The following is a 13076-nucleotide window of genomic DNA, read 5'->3' on the forward strand; positions in this document are numbered from 1 at the left end:
ACGACACAGAAGACATTTTGTTATGTCACAGCAGAAAACACGACATGGTGTCAATAATGAAATTAATGATGGATGAATTCCATTTAGATGCTTCAGTCACGCTTGCTGACTAGAATCAGCCTTTTCATTCATGCTTCACAATCGGTGGTTCAATCACTGATGTTTGGCTACTAGCTGGCTAGTAATGTCCAATCATGTTCATGCACATGTCTTCACAGTGCATGCCATTAAAACTCAACACTTCTCACTGTTGGAGTGCTGGTGTGCACGTACCAACGCTGTTAGCTGACGCAGCTCCCTCCGCCACACGTTATGTGCTGTATTTGTTTAGGATTATTGAAAATTAAACAAAAATGTATGTGGTTAAAGGGGGGATTAGTTTTCACTGCTGCCTGGATTCCCAAATCTAACTGGTCAATTCATTATTTATAAAGCCAAAACGGATAAAATTGGGGTTAATGCAAACTAGACAATTGAGCATTGCCTTCACACTCTAAAACAAATGGACCGTGCTGAGAATAAATCATTGACCTTTCCAGGCACAACACTTCCAGTCAACCTCCCTAGTGAAATGGAGGGTGTGTGTAGTTTGCCTGTGGAAAATAACAGCCTGCGAAGCTTTTAAACAACATGTAAATGGTGAGCGTATGGACAGAAAGTTACACACCGTCATATAACATCTGACTGATGGATGAGTTGTGTTTGCTTCCTCTCTTCCTCCCATGCTGCCACTGTGATGGATCGTGCCCATTCTCTGTGTGCAGAGTGATGGATTCTTCCTATTACAATTAAATCCTCTTCCTGTACAGGGATAAATTTTTTGAAATATCATTTTAAACAAGTTTGTCAAGTATTTGTACATTTGACGTGCAAGCGAATTTGGTGAGATGTTCTTTTTTTATGATGTTTATTGCTTGCAAAATTTATATGTCTGAGTGAGTCAGCAAAAGAGACTATTTGTTGCAGCATGCTTTATGCTGTTCGCTTGTTGTTTATGCTCCCATGTACAGGTGTTTACCTTGACTCTTTTCCATTACCTGCCCTCTGCTGTGTCTGTCTAAAATCTCATTATGCTGTCACATTTGATTTCTAGACAGGTACGCGTCTGGACGGCCTCTGCTTGCAGGTTAGCATGCTGGGAAATCAGTGTGAATTTATGTGTGTGCATGGTTGCTCCTGAATGCTGAAGAAAGCTGAAACTGTCAGAAAGTCTGCATTAGGCTGTCAAACCATACACAACCACTTAGTGAGAAACAACAGGACCGGCCTTGATTTCCTGTCCACTGTTCACTCCTCTTTGTTTTAGACGTCTGTCAGTGCTCAACCAAAGCCTGTAAACAGTTCAGTGACAAGACATCCAGAGCTGAAGTAGTTTTATAGAGAAACTTTTGACCTAAGTTGTACTTCCTGAAATATTGCTAGTATTTACTTTAATAGGAGTATTAAATGTCTACATTTAAGGTAGCAGTGAGAAAACTGATATGTCTCTGCCCTTTCTTTGACAACATTTCAAAGGTTTTGCAGCAGTGATAACACAGAGACATTTCTCCCCAGGGGCTGACCAACCATTTATCACTTTTTGTCACACTGAAAGAAATATCATGGTTTTTAATCCCCCCCTTGAGATGCTCGAATACTGGGGTTTTATCACAGTATTCGAGCATCTCCTGTGAAGCATTAGCTTGTTGTTCTAGAAGAAATGTTAAGGTGAGACAATGTAAGCCTTTATCGGTTGTACTGGTGCTTTGGGTTTTATGTCCCTGCTTAAGTTGCAGCACAGCTTGTACCAACCTTACTGAGCAGAAGTCTGATCAGCCAGAATAATTGAAAGCCTCCTGTGTGGCTGTGCGGGGCCTTTAAAGGAACACTTTGCTGTCCCACCTGGAGCCTGATGAGAGGATTAACATCAATTTCATCTCAGTGTGTTCAGCTAATACAATGTCCAGGATGTGTTTGCCCTTGTTCAGCTCAAAGACTGGAAACATGGTGATGTAACATGGTGATTGGTGATGGTGAAAGTGCTTCTCTGTGTGAGTTGGTTTAATTTATCTTATTCGTCTTCATGTGTGTCTGTTTGTTTATGTGTTTGTCTATATGCTGCACAGGATTAATGCCACTCTCTCGCTCTCATTTCCCCTAGTGGGCTTTAAGTGGGGATGGTGCCCAGTCTACTTCTAGAGTGCAACAAGGAAAATGCACACTGACTCTTTATGTTTCAATATGTCAAACTAACATTGTTTCACTGTCTAGACATTAATTTGGTCCACATGTCACTTTCATATATTTCTTTATTCTTTGTGCTTTATTTCTGTCTCTGAGTCAGACATTATGCTGTCCTGTCTCAGAGGTCGAGGATGACAGCTCGGTCAGCACTGGAATAACAATAACCTCCAGACTTGTTCACAGACTTCTTCATAGAAATATACTGTCAAACAGGCAGGAGTGACCTGCTTCCTATGTCATTTTGACTTGTGGTGGGTACAAGGTTCTAATGGCCAAAATTATGTCAAATTAAAGTTTTAAACACAAAGGTAGACCGACTGAATGTAGATACAAGAAACTTGAGTTACACTAGTTGTTCTATTTAAGAAAGAGCTGTAAGATTCGTAAACCTTATGGTTAAGGATGCAAAACACTATAGACCATGGTTTCCTTCCGGAGAAGTTCAGAGTATGTACTGTATATATCCGCACATACATGATTTATCTGCCTAGTCAAAGATTCTGTGTGTCCAAGAATGTTTATATATCCTCATCAACACTATTAACGTGTGGTGTGCCACAGGGTTCTATTCATGGTCCTATCATATTCCGTGCATACAAAATCATATAATTTGCATTTTTGAATTAAATTATTATTGTTATGTATATGATACACAGGTGTATCTCTCAGTAAATCTTAATGATTATATAAAGCTAGATGCAACCCAACACTGGCGTAATGCGATAAAGTAGGGAGGCATACATGCTAAACATATTTAATCCACTGAAAAATGTTTGACTCCTTATCATAATCTCAAAATGTCTCATTGCTATAGTCATACTTCTGAACAGTGCAAAAATCATCTTCCTTCAATATGTTTTACGGTGCTCGCCTAACTAACAGAGACTGATTTCAGTATTTTATTTTTGACTTACCATGTATTAAATGACCCCTTTCTACATTGTGCACTTGTTCTCCCCTCTCAACTCTGGAAGGAGCCTTAGGTCCACCATTGTTTTGAGGTCAATACTGAAAGGTGCCTTCTTTGATGTTAGTCCTCGATTTGGAACAACCTCAGAAAGAGATTTAAGCACATGCTTGTTGTCACTGGCATTTTCCTGAATTGATTATTCCCTTGTTGTGGCTGTCTTGACATATATCTCCTGTCCCTCAGATATTCTAGTATATATTTTTCTCTCTCCAACCCTGCTGTCCCACATCCAGGTGATCAAATGGTATTTATGTGGTAGAAATGTCAAGTGTTGTTGAAAAACAGAGGGAGAGAGGGGAGGATGTCTGGATGTCTGGGCCAGAGGGTTAGTATTTAGTAATGGGGTTGTCACTTTTTCCTCCCAGCTTTAAAGGTTCAGGTTGAACCAACATACTTGCACACACGCACACACACACACACACACACACACACACACACACACACACACACACACACACACACACACACACACACACACAGCTAGTAATTTACAGAGGTAAAAGCAGCAACATAATGTACATTACCAGCATCTATGGACGATCTGGTATGCTGTGTGTGTGTGTGTGCGTGTGTGTGTGTGTGTGTGTGTGTGTGTGTGTAGCCATGTTAGAGCAGGTGTTTCACACACATGGAATGGATTGAAATGAAATGTCAGGAAAATACCAGAGCATGAACTCTCCCAGATTGGTTAGGCGTGTGTAGGCGTATACATTGTATGGATGTATGTGTGTGTGTGTGTGTTTGGCACATGGGAAAAAGCAAATTGGATTTTTTTTTTAAATCTATTTAACCAACAACTCAGTCTTGTATAGATTTCATTCTTAGTTTCAGGGGGTCGATATGTTGTAATATTCTAAAATAGATTTATTATAATGCAAATATAGTTTCTATAATTGACATAATTGATTCTGTTCATGAGCATAATCGTGTAATGCTTATACTTTTCCTTTAGCATTTAATGTGAAAGTGTTCAAAAATGTCACTGATGTAGCTTAGTGAAATTATTTTGACACTTGTTTTATTTCATGCGTGAACCCTGCTGTCTTTTTAGACAGGCAAATAATCCTGACTATGTATTATAATTGGCCTAAAAAAATGTGATTGATTATCCATGTCAGGCAAGTTCCAAGTCAGTGAATGTTAATTTTCCCAAACGTTGCCTTAAAGGTAGGAAATCAATCTCAGCGTCTGTACATGGCTGTGCGATAATGTAAAGTGTATGGCATTTGGAGTTCTAGCTAAAACATACAAAGCCATCAGTATGGTGCATAAACACACAAGTCTCAATCAGCTCTTGAAGCTGCAATTGCCACAAACACACATACAGTAAGACACACGCACGCTTTCGACAGTGGGTTACTCTATGTCAGCGACTGTTCCCTGCTGAGAGGCTGTGGGCGGCGTGATGATGTGTTACTGTGGCGATTTTCTGTTGCCGCGGCGACGCTTTCACGACAACCAACAGAAGGGAGATTGGAAAATCAACACATAAACATGCTCTGAATTACACACACACACACACACACACACACATGTAGATTCATGGTTCCTGACTACACCTTTATGTACGCCCACATAAACCCAGGTAGTTAACTTAACTTTAATGAGTGACATTCTGACGCTCCTGTGGTTTTTTCTCATGTGGGAGTCACCTTTTGACCTTTTGACCACATGTTCCACCAGTTAGAAGACAGACAGACAGGACACCAAGACAAAAGAGACAACAACATCATATAGACCAATCGAAAGCCTTAAAATTAAGAGGGAACCACACAACATACTCTTTAAAGCGTATGCAGATATATTGTATGTACAAGTGTATTATTGGTCCAGTGGTTCAGAGAGGTGGGTGGGTTGTGAAAGGTGCTCTGTTATAATGATGGGGTTCTTCACATGTGAATATTTTTGTGATGTGATTTTCTTTTCTTCTCTTTTTTTGTGTGTGAGTGCGTGTGGATTATTTTTTGGTGTTTGAGTGTCGCATTTTGGTTATTTATGTGGTCGTACTATCTTGGGGTTGTTTTGTAATCATCTTTAATACATTCACTTCCCAGCAAGAAGCCACTGGGTGTGACTGCACCAGCCAGCTGGGGCCATGCTGGGGATATTTTAATGTAAAGATGGCGGTTTTCTCTGGGAGCTCTAGTTTCCTCCCACAGCCCAAACACATGCAGGTTGGCTTAACTGGAGACTAATTTGCCCATAGGTGTATAAGCTGAGTTGGATAACTTGTCAATTGCATTTCAAGTCTCACAGTGCAGCAAAAAGCATACTTTTGTGTGTATGAGTCATTTTTTGCCAGTTGAGTTTTACAGCAACATAAGATTCTGATGGGAAAACTTATATCTGCCTTCAAATACAGTCCTAAAACTACTTTTATGAATCTGATTTATTTTATTTTTTTATTTTTTTTGACTGCTGAGCACTGCCTTAGACCCTTGATTTGGATAAGGAAACACTGCAGAAGAGGGATTCCTCTTCCAGGATGGACACACATGCAATATATCCATCCATCCATTTTTTTTTTTCAGCTTATCCAAGGTCAGGTCGTGGTGGCAGCAGGTCAAGCAAAGTAATCCAGACCTCCCTCTCCCCAGCAACAATCCCTGGGGGATCCTGAGGCGTTCCCAGGCCAGATGAGATATATGATCTCCCCAGCGTGGTCTGGGTCAAGCCCGAGGCCTCCTACGTGAAATGAGTTTCCTCCGTGGGGTGACTGGGCTCAGCCTTAGAAATAGGGTAAGGAGCACTGACATCCAGAGCGAGCTCGGAGTAGAGCTGCTGCTCCCTCGTGTCAAAAGGAGCCGGTTGAGGTGGTTCGAGCATCTGGTTAGGATCCTCCTTGGTGCCTTCCCATGGACGTCTTCCAGGCATGTCCAATTGATAGGAGGCCTCGGGGTAGACCCAGAACACATGCAATAAATGTTTCTCTTTAATGATGTGTCCAACCATGTTTTGCTTTGTTTATTCAGTCTTTCTTTTGGATCGGTGCTATTCAACCTTTTTCAGTCGAACTGTGTTGAAATGTTCTTTCTTAATGTTTCAGCTATGAAAAGAACATTTTACCTTGCAACTCAATCGATGTGAGTGTCTGATGATAATGGACCACTTACTGTTTGTAAAGATCAGGGACAGAAAGTAGAGAGAGAATATCAAAAATAAAACAATTTAAAAACAGTACAAGAAAAAGAAAAATACATATAAACAAAAAATAACATGAACAGAGAAAGAAAGATTAAGTTTTTAGCAAATTATTGTAATTTTAAATGCGCTGCTGTATAGTGTATATGAATTAAATGTATGGCTTTACATTAGTGTGTGTGTACAACGCTGGTCAAATCTATATTACACTAAATAATAAAGTCATACTAATCTGATAGCCAGTGAGAGAAACGGAAAACAGAGCGAGGGAGGAAGAGAATAAAAGAAAGAGAGAGTAATAACACCAATCAGACAGCATTAGCTGAGCAGAGACCAGTAATTGGAGCTGTGAAGTGTGATTCATCGACATTTAGTGAGTCCTGACACACACACACACACACACACACACACACACATACACACACACACAGAAAACCATCAACCACTTGTACCACTCTCCCTCATTCTTTTTGTACTGCCATCGCTATTATCCCTGACTCTCTAAGTAACTCACACACCCTCCTGTTTATGCACACACACACACACACACACACACACACACACACACACACACACTCACAATCACTCTCCCACTTTGACACACACAACATTTGCACGTCTGTTTTCTTCACATCTCCACATCTTTCTATTTCTCTAATCCAGACATACTGACACGCATGCAATCACACACACACACACACACACGCACGCATGCACACAATCCCCAACTCTTTCTCACACACTGATGCCAACACACCCACACACACACAAATCACATACACACACTCACTCTCCCTCCTGGCTTGACATTCACACAGCGCTGCCAGCTAACGCCACAAAAAAGGCTCCTTCCTGTGCTGCTCGCCCACCTGCTGCATCGCACACCGTAATACAGAGAGAGAAAGCATCTTTTCAACCTCCCCGAGTGACAAAAACACTCAACGAAAAGGTGCCATCTCTCCTGTGAACGTCAATCAAAAAGTGGCTGTTTTGAGCTTGAGTTTCCTGTCGCGCACACATGGGAGAACGGTCCAGTGCAGGTGGCGGACAGGTTGTCGTGCATTGTGACCTTTCCACAGGAGTTTGGACTCGCAGGAGAGTCACAGCCATGTGATGTGAGTCCATTTTTCTGCCAACTACATTAATCAACTGAAGCATCATATTAACATCAACATTTCTACTTTACTACAAGCCGAGGTTTACATTAACAAGCTCCTCTGACACTTGAGCAGGGCTGAAACACAGTGTGACAGAAATATCTGTCGCGATTAGGAACTACATAAATGTGTTTTGCCATGGTTACACTGTGACTACAGGGCTCATCATTCACATCATCAAATATGATGTCTGTTTCAAAGGCAATCTCTCTGGGGGAAAATGAATTTGATTTGCACATATTCATCTCTGCCAGAGGCTGCGACGAGAGCAGAGTTGGACATTTTTCTTTTTACTGGCTCATCACTTTCTGCCTCCGTATCCAAGGCAAGGTAGAGGTGTTGCTAACGTGCTTACAGTGGATATTTGCGCCACATACCGACAGTGCACTTGCACCATGTAATGTCAGTTTTTTTTGCCTGACTTATCAGCATCTCTAGCTTGTGTGTTCTGTGGAATATGGAAATCTGAGGTCTGTAGTGGATTATTTAGCCAAACATTTGATTTAACTCGCAGCTTAGATGATCAGTGCCAAATGTAACATGTCTCATCAAAGGTCCCGCAACCTGGAATTTAAAAATCCCACTAATTTAGTAAACATTTCATAGTTTTACTAAATGGTGAATTTAAAACTATAATAGCATTTTAATCTTGGGTTTGCACAGATCATTGCCTGGTTGTTGTCTGTAGCTTTTTTGCTCCTGAGATTTGATGTTTACTTGTTAAGGGGAGCAGCACAATCAGCCTCTTGGCTGTTCTGGCTCTGTTAGTACATCTGTTATAAGTGAAAGACTCTTATTAAAAGTGGTGTGTGATTTTTTAAAATGTTATTTCATATTATGGCACTGAGCAAATACACACACAAAAAAAAGTGTCCAGATGAAAATGAGTGACACACACTTTTATTACGTCTTATAAAGATTTACTTTACATTAGAAATAACTTTGAGTTCATCTTTGGCCAAAGCTGATGTCAGTTTTGCAGTAGACAAATCAGTAAACCTGCCATTCACCTTCAATCCAGCAATAAATTACAAACAAGACTGTTGAAATCCTTCATGTTTCATCCTTCATGTTGAGTTGTTCCTCTCCGGTGGAGAACAGACACGATACGGCTGCTGTCTGATCACTGTTTTTATGTACTTGATGCTCTGGAAACACTGGGATTGAGACTGTCCTCCGGCTGTGTCTCCACAATACTCATTTTCAAACTTTCATCTCTCTGATTGCATTCCTCTGTCTCTTCTTGTCTTCCTCTCCTCTCCATCTTGTCCTGTTTATCACCTTTGCCCCTGTCCTCTCTTCGCTCTGCATTTACTCCCTCTGCCGGGTCTTTAAGATGCACTCCATCACTTTGTTCTGTCCCATCTCTCACCCCTGTCTTGTTTGTACATCCTGGTAGAGTTCGCAGCGTTCGCAGCTTATCTCTAGCCTTATTAAAGTAGTTCTCCAGCTCAGCCACAGGTCCCTTCCCAGAGAACAGATGCTCCAAATAAGCCTGGGCGTACTGATCTGAGGTGATCAGGTCCAGGTTAATGGAGGAGGACACAGAGGTGTTATCAGGCCCAGAGACTCTCTTTCCTCTCCCTGTGAAGTTAAAAGTAGTTCAGTTAAATACAGCTTGGATAAGACTGGCATAAGCAGTTTTTCTTGGTTACTTAAACAAAGTCTACCTGACTCCGTCTCCAAGGCGGACAGAGGGACCTTCACACTCTTTCCTGTCTCTCTGTCCGTCACAGTGAGTCCCGTCATGGATCCCTCCTCTGGCACCTCGTCGGAGGGGTCACATGATGCCGGAAGACCCCCACGACATTTCACAACACACACTGTATTAGATTTATATCTCCTGTAATGAAGAGACAGTAGGAGGAATTGTTATGGATGAAAAGGGAACAGAAAATTTCAGCCGAATAATCATTTTATCACTTTTTTTAAACCTGACTTATTTACTTTATAAATGCATATTTAAATAGACAGTAACCTGGATTGATCATTGTGATACTATAGTGATGAGATGTTGCTAGGTTACTGGTTAAGGGGCTGCCTGTTTGTCACTCGGTTTAAAAACTCATTGATGAAACTGTTTTGCCTTTCGTGCTTTTCCCATTTTACTCACATGCTGAAAGTTTGGGGCTAGACTTTTCTGACAGTCTGATGAGCTTCTTTTTTTGTGTGTGTTTTTGTTGTCATACTCGGAGCAGGCTGGGAAGCTTGTCTTGTAGCAGACAGCTCGGCCCAGTGTGGCTGTGGTTTCCGCTGTCAGTTTGCTTTATTACTGTAGGATCCTGCCTCCACTGAAGTGTCTGTGTGTTTGCTGTCTGACAACACAAAGTCAAGAAACTCTTCAGTGTTTCTACTTGCACTGTGTGTTGCACACTTCCTTTCACATGCCTGCAAAGCTTGTCCGTTCACAACTATGAATGGCAATGGAAGTAGGTAGTAGGCCCCATATGGGTCAGTGACTAGCAGGCATTTGGTCAAAAATGGAAAAAAGAAAAATCTAAAAATCAGTATTTGCTATCAAAACTTTCATGTCTCGCTCACACAGTAAGCAAGAGATATTATTCCCAACTTGTGATCCATATGGACAGTGTGACGGACTCAGGGGTAGCACTGTCTTGTCCTTCTGTTTTGGCTGGCTCTGCCTGTTTGTTTCAGGAAACTGATGGGTGGAGCTGTGAACTTGTCAGGGATGCGACACACCTGAGCAGGTGGGGCTCAGGGGGCTATAAAGCAGAGCTCTTCCCCTGGCCTGCTGACGGTTCTCATCCTTTGTTCCTCACCACTCTCTCACACGGACACTGCATACATACCGACAGACGCACCCCATTTCCATTTTTGTAATTTACTTCATTAAAACATTTATCGGCATGAACAGACTATGTGTGGTCTCCCTCTGTGTCACATACTGTTGAGCTAGGTTGTGACAAAATTGGGGCACGTCCTGCCGTCTTTGTCTGGTAAGTTTTCTAATGCTGAGAAGACTTTGGGGTTGGAACTAGTGTTTGTCGCCTCTATCTTGCACTAGTAAAGCAGCTCGGCTTAGGAGAAGGACAGAGAGTGAATTAGTCTCTGGTTTAGTTATGTTTTGCTGCATGTACTGCTGTATTACCTGTAAGCAGGTATGATCTGTGTGAGATCTTCCTTGTATTGCTCCAGCGCTGCCCTTGCTGCCAGGGGCTCGACCAAACCCTCAAGAGCAGCCAGGTGAATCAACATCTGGGTGTGAAACGCTGCCGCACTGGCCCAGTGCCTCAGAGACCTGGAGGAACAGAACAAACTCCTCTTTAACTGCTCTGCACACCGTGAGACTAAATCCGTCATAATAGTACTCTCCTCACCTCCGTGCAGCTACTTTGTGTAATGTGCTCTACAGTATATTAATCTGCTCTCCTGTCCTCCACTGTATGCCGCTCTGCTGTATGATGCCCTCGTCTAATTCACTGCTCTCAGCTCTGCTGTATTCACTCACCTGGAGTCACAGTCTCCCCCCAGAATGCAGGTCTTCAGCTGAGTGAGCGTGAGGCTGAACTGCGCCTCAAGTCTGACAGAGTCCTGGATCAGCTTGCTCTTGTCGTTCAGGTTGATCCTACAGCGCTTCAGGTACTCCTCCATCACCTCCTGGAGCTCCCAGACTCTCTGCTGGATGGAAATTGTAGGATAGGATACGTTTTTGTTGTTGATTTTCAAATTCTGGGATTCGTAATCGGTAAATATGTAAAGGATTACACCCTTCATTATTTACCTGGCTTGATGACGACCCAGCTGATTTCCCCGTCACTCCCGACGACCGTTTTGATGTGTACACCATATCCATCACCATAGTAACCACTAATCCCACCAAGCCAGCCAGGCGTGGCTCGTCTGAGAAGGTTGTCAGGCGGCTAATCAGATCCTTCAGGTAGGTGGGCGCTCTGTTCCCAATGTTGCCCTGCAGCTGGATGAGGAGACATGAGCAGAAACCTTCATGGCACAGAACTCCAGCATCTGTCTCAATAAAATAAAAATGCTAGGTGAGTAGATTGCTCTCCATCCTCTTTAAGAGAAAGTGTGAACAGCATCATTTTGTTATCATCGTATTGCTCCTTGTTGGCCGTTGTATTGATTTGTGAGCTCTTTACAATCCGCAACAGGACCTCACTGCTAATACTGAGAGCTGCCTCATTTTACACAGTTGCTGTTTTTATTAACCGTCTCAAGGCAACAACATCTTTCTTTCCCCTCCGGTTCATCTTCATCTGCACTTCATGACTCACCGGACCTAAAAGTGAAATCAATGAGCAGTTCACCCTCAGTCTCTATTTCAGGTCGCTCGTGCTCACTCTCCTCAATGTCTCATAAGCAACATCATCACCCACACATACAGTCATAGTTTATTTTAAATCTTATTATTAACCTGTTGCAGTTGTTCCTGGAGGTGCGCCCGGGAGTCTAGACTCTCATCGCGATTGGCTAAGAGGAGAGGGTGGACCACTCCGAGGTCGGGCACAGCACCGCCTTCCAGCATGGCATTGTAGAGGACAGAACCAACTGCATCCTTCACTTGAGAAAGCTCTTCCTCTGATGAGAACATCTGGCCCATGGTGATGTAAGTATGCGTGTGTCTGGAGTGGTAAATATTCCTAATTCAAATCAGCATCTGAGAAAGAAGAGAAAACAGAAAATACTAGACTGAAGGTAATGCAATAGGTAAACAAACGTTCAGCTGTGAGTAACTGGTGCAGACACTGAATCACATACAGAACAGTGGAATTACAGTTAATGTGTTTTTCTTATTTTGTTTTTTTTTACATAATTATAAACATCACTTAACATGCTATGGCCTTCAGGGTTTTAACACAAGTAGTGAATGTCTCAGAGTCCACACAACTCAAAGCACATGCAAAACACATCATCATAGCAACAGGACATAACATTTTTCAAATACCTCAAAAAAAGCAGACCTAACATTTCACACTAACAGTCCAGCAGTATTTGAGTCACCTCTGATCTCGCTCCTCCTGCAGCGAGCTGAGGTTTATCCAGCCGGCTGGCCCCCTCTCTGTTTTCACTTCCGCCCTTCTTCCTCCTCTGGCCTCCGCCTGCTGCAGCAAAGAGACTATCCAAGACAACACAGCAGCAGAGTGTAGCTCAGCAGTAAACCTACACCTCCCCCTAGCCACAGTGACGAGGAAATGCAACTACTGTAAATGCCAGGAAGGGTCTGTCATGTCCTGAAGGCCAGAGACCCCAGCCAGAGACCCCAGCCTGAGACAGTTTTGTCCTACTAATCTCCATCTGAGAGGGTTTTTCATTTTCTGCTTGTCTGCTGTTGGCGCACAGAGAATTAAAACCTCTGAGAATAGTTATTTTGCACTCTTTTTTTTTTTTTTTTTTTAATGTTATCTTCAAGTGAATGTATGAAATCGTGAAATTAAACTAATCCTCCTTGTGCTGGGGGGGGCTCCCTGAAAGAAACTAGAGGTCATTGGGAATGAAAGTAATAGCTTCAAACTCTTTATGTCTCTGTCAAACATGGAAAAAAATAGGCCAAGGGCTTTCAGCTTTTTTTATTTAGCTAAATGGAACAGTGGCCTTGGTGGTGGTGC

At 42.4% G+C, this 13076-nt stretch overlaps 1 protein-coding gene across 3 annotated transcripts; it reads right to left on the bottom strand.

Moving 5' to 3' along the window:
* Positions 1-8395: 8395 nt before the first annotated feature.
* Positions 8396-12523, bottom strand: LOC111227463. 3 transcript variants are annotated; one of them, XM_022752975.1, is made up of 7 exons: positions 12472-12523; positions 11885-12127; positions 11234-11425; positions 10961-11130; positions 10601-10750; positions 9162-9334; positions 8396-9075 (listed from the first exon to the last, which is right to left on the bottom strand). In XM_022752975.1, the coding sequence occupies exons 2-7, from the start codon at positions 12068-12070 to the stop codon at positions 8624-8626; spliced, it is 1323 nt and encodes a 440-aa protein (XP_022608696.1). In that variant the 5' UTR covers positions 12071-12127; positions 12472-12523; the 3' UTR covers positions 8396-8623. The 3 variants fall into 3 exon arrangements, with proteins under 3 accessions (XP_022608696.1, XP_022608697.1, XP_022608695.1); XM_022752976.1 differs by having other exon boundaries at positions 10961-11127; positions 12416-12517; XM_022752974.1 differs by having other exon boundaries at positions 12416-12517.
* Positions 12524-13076: the final 553 nt, after the last annotated feature.

This window comes from Seriola dumerili, unplaced genomic scaffold (genome assembly GCF_002260705.1).
Source record: "Seriola dumerili isolate Sdu_G_001 unplaced genomic scaffold, Sdu_1.0 BDQW01000187.1, whole genome shotgun sequence".
Taxonomy (NCBI): Eukaryota; Metazoa; Chordata; class Actinopteri; order Carangiformes; family Carangidae; genus Seriola; species Seriola dumerili.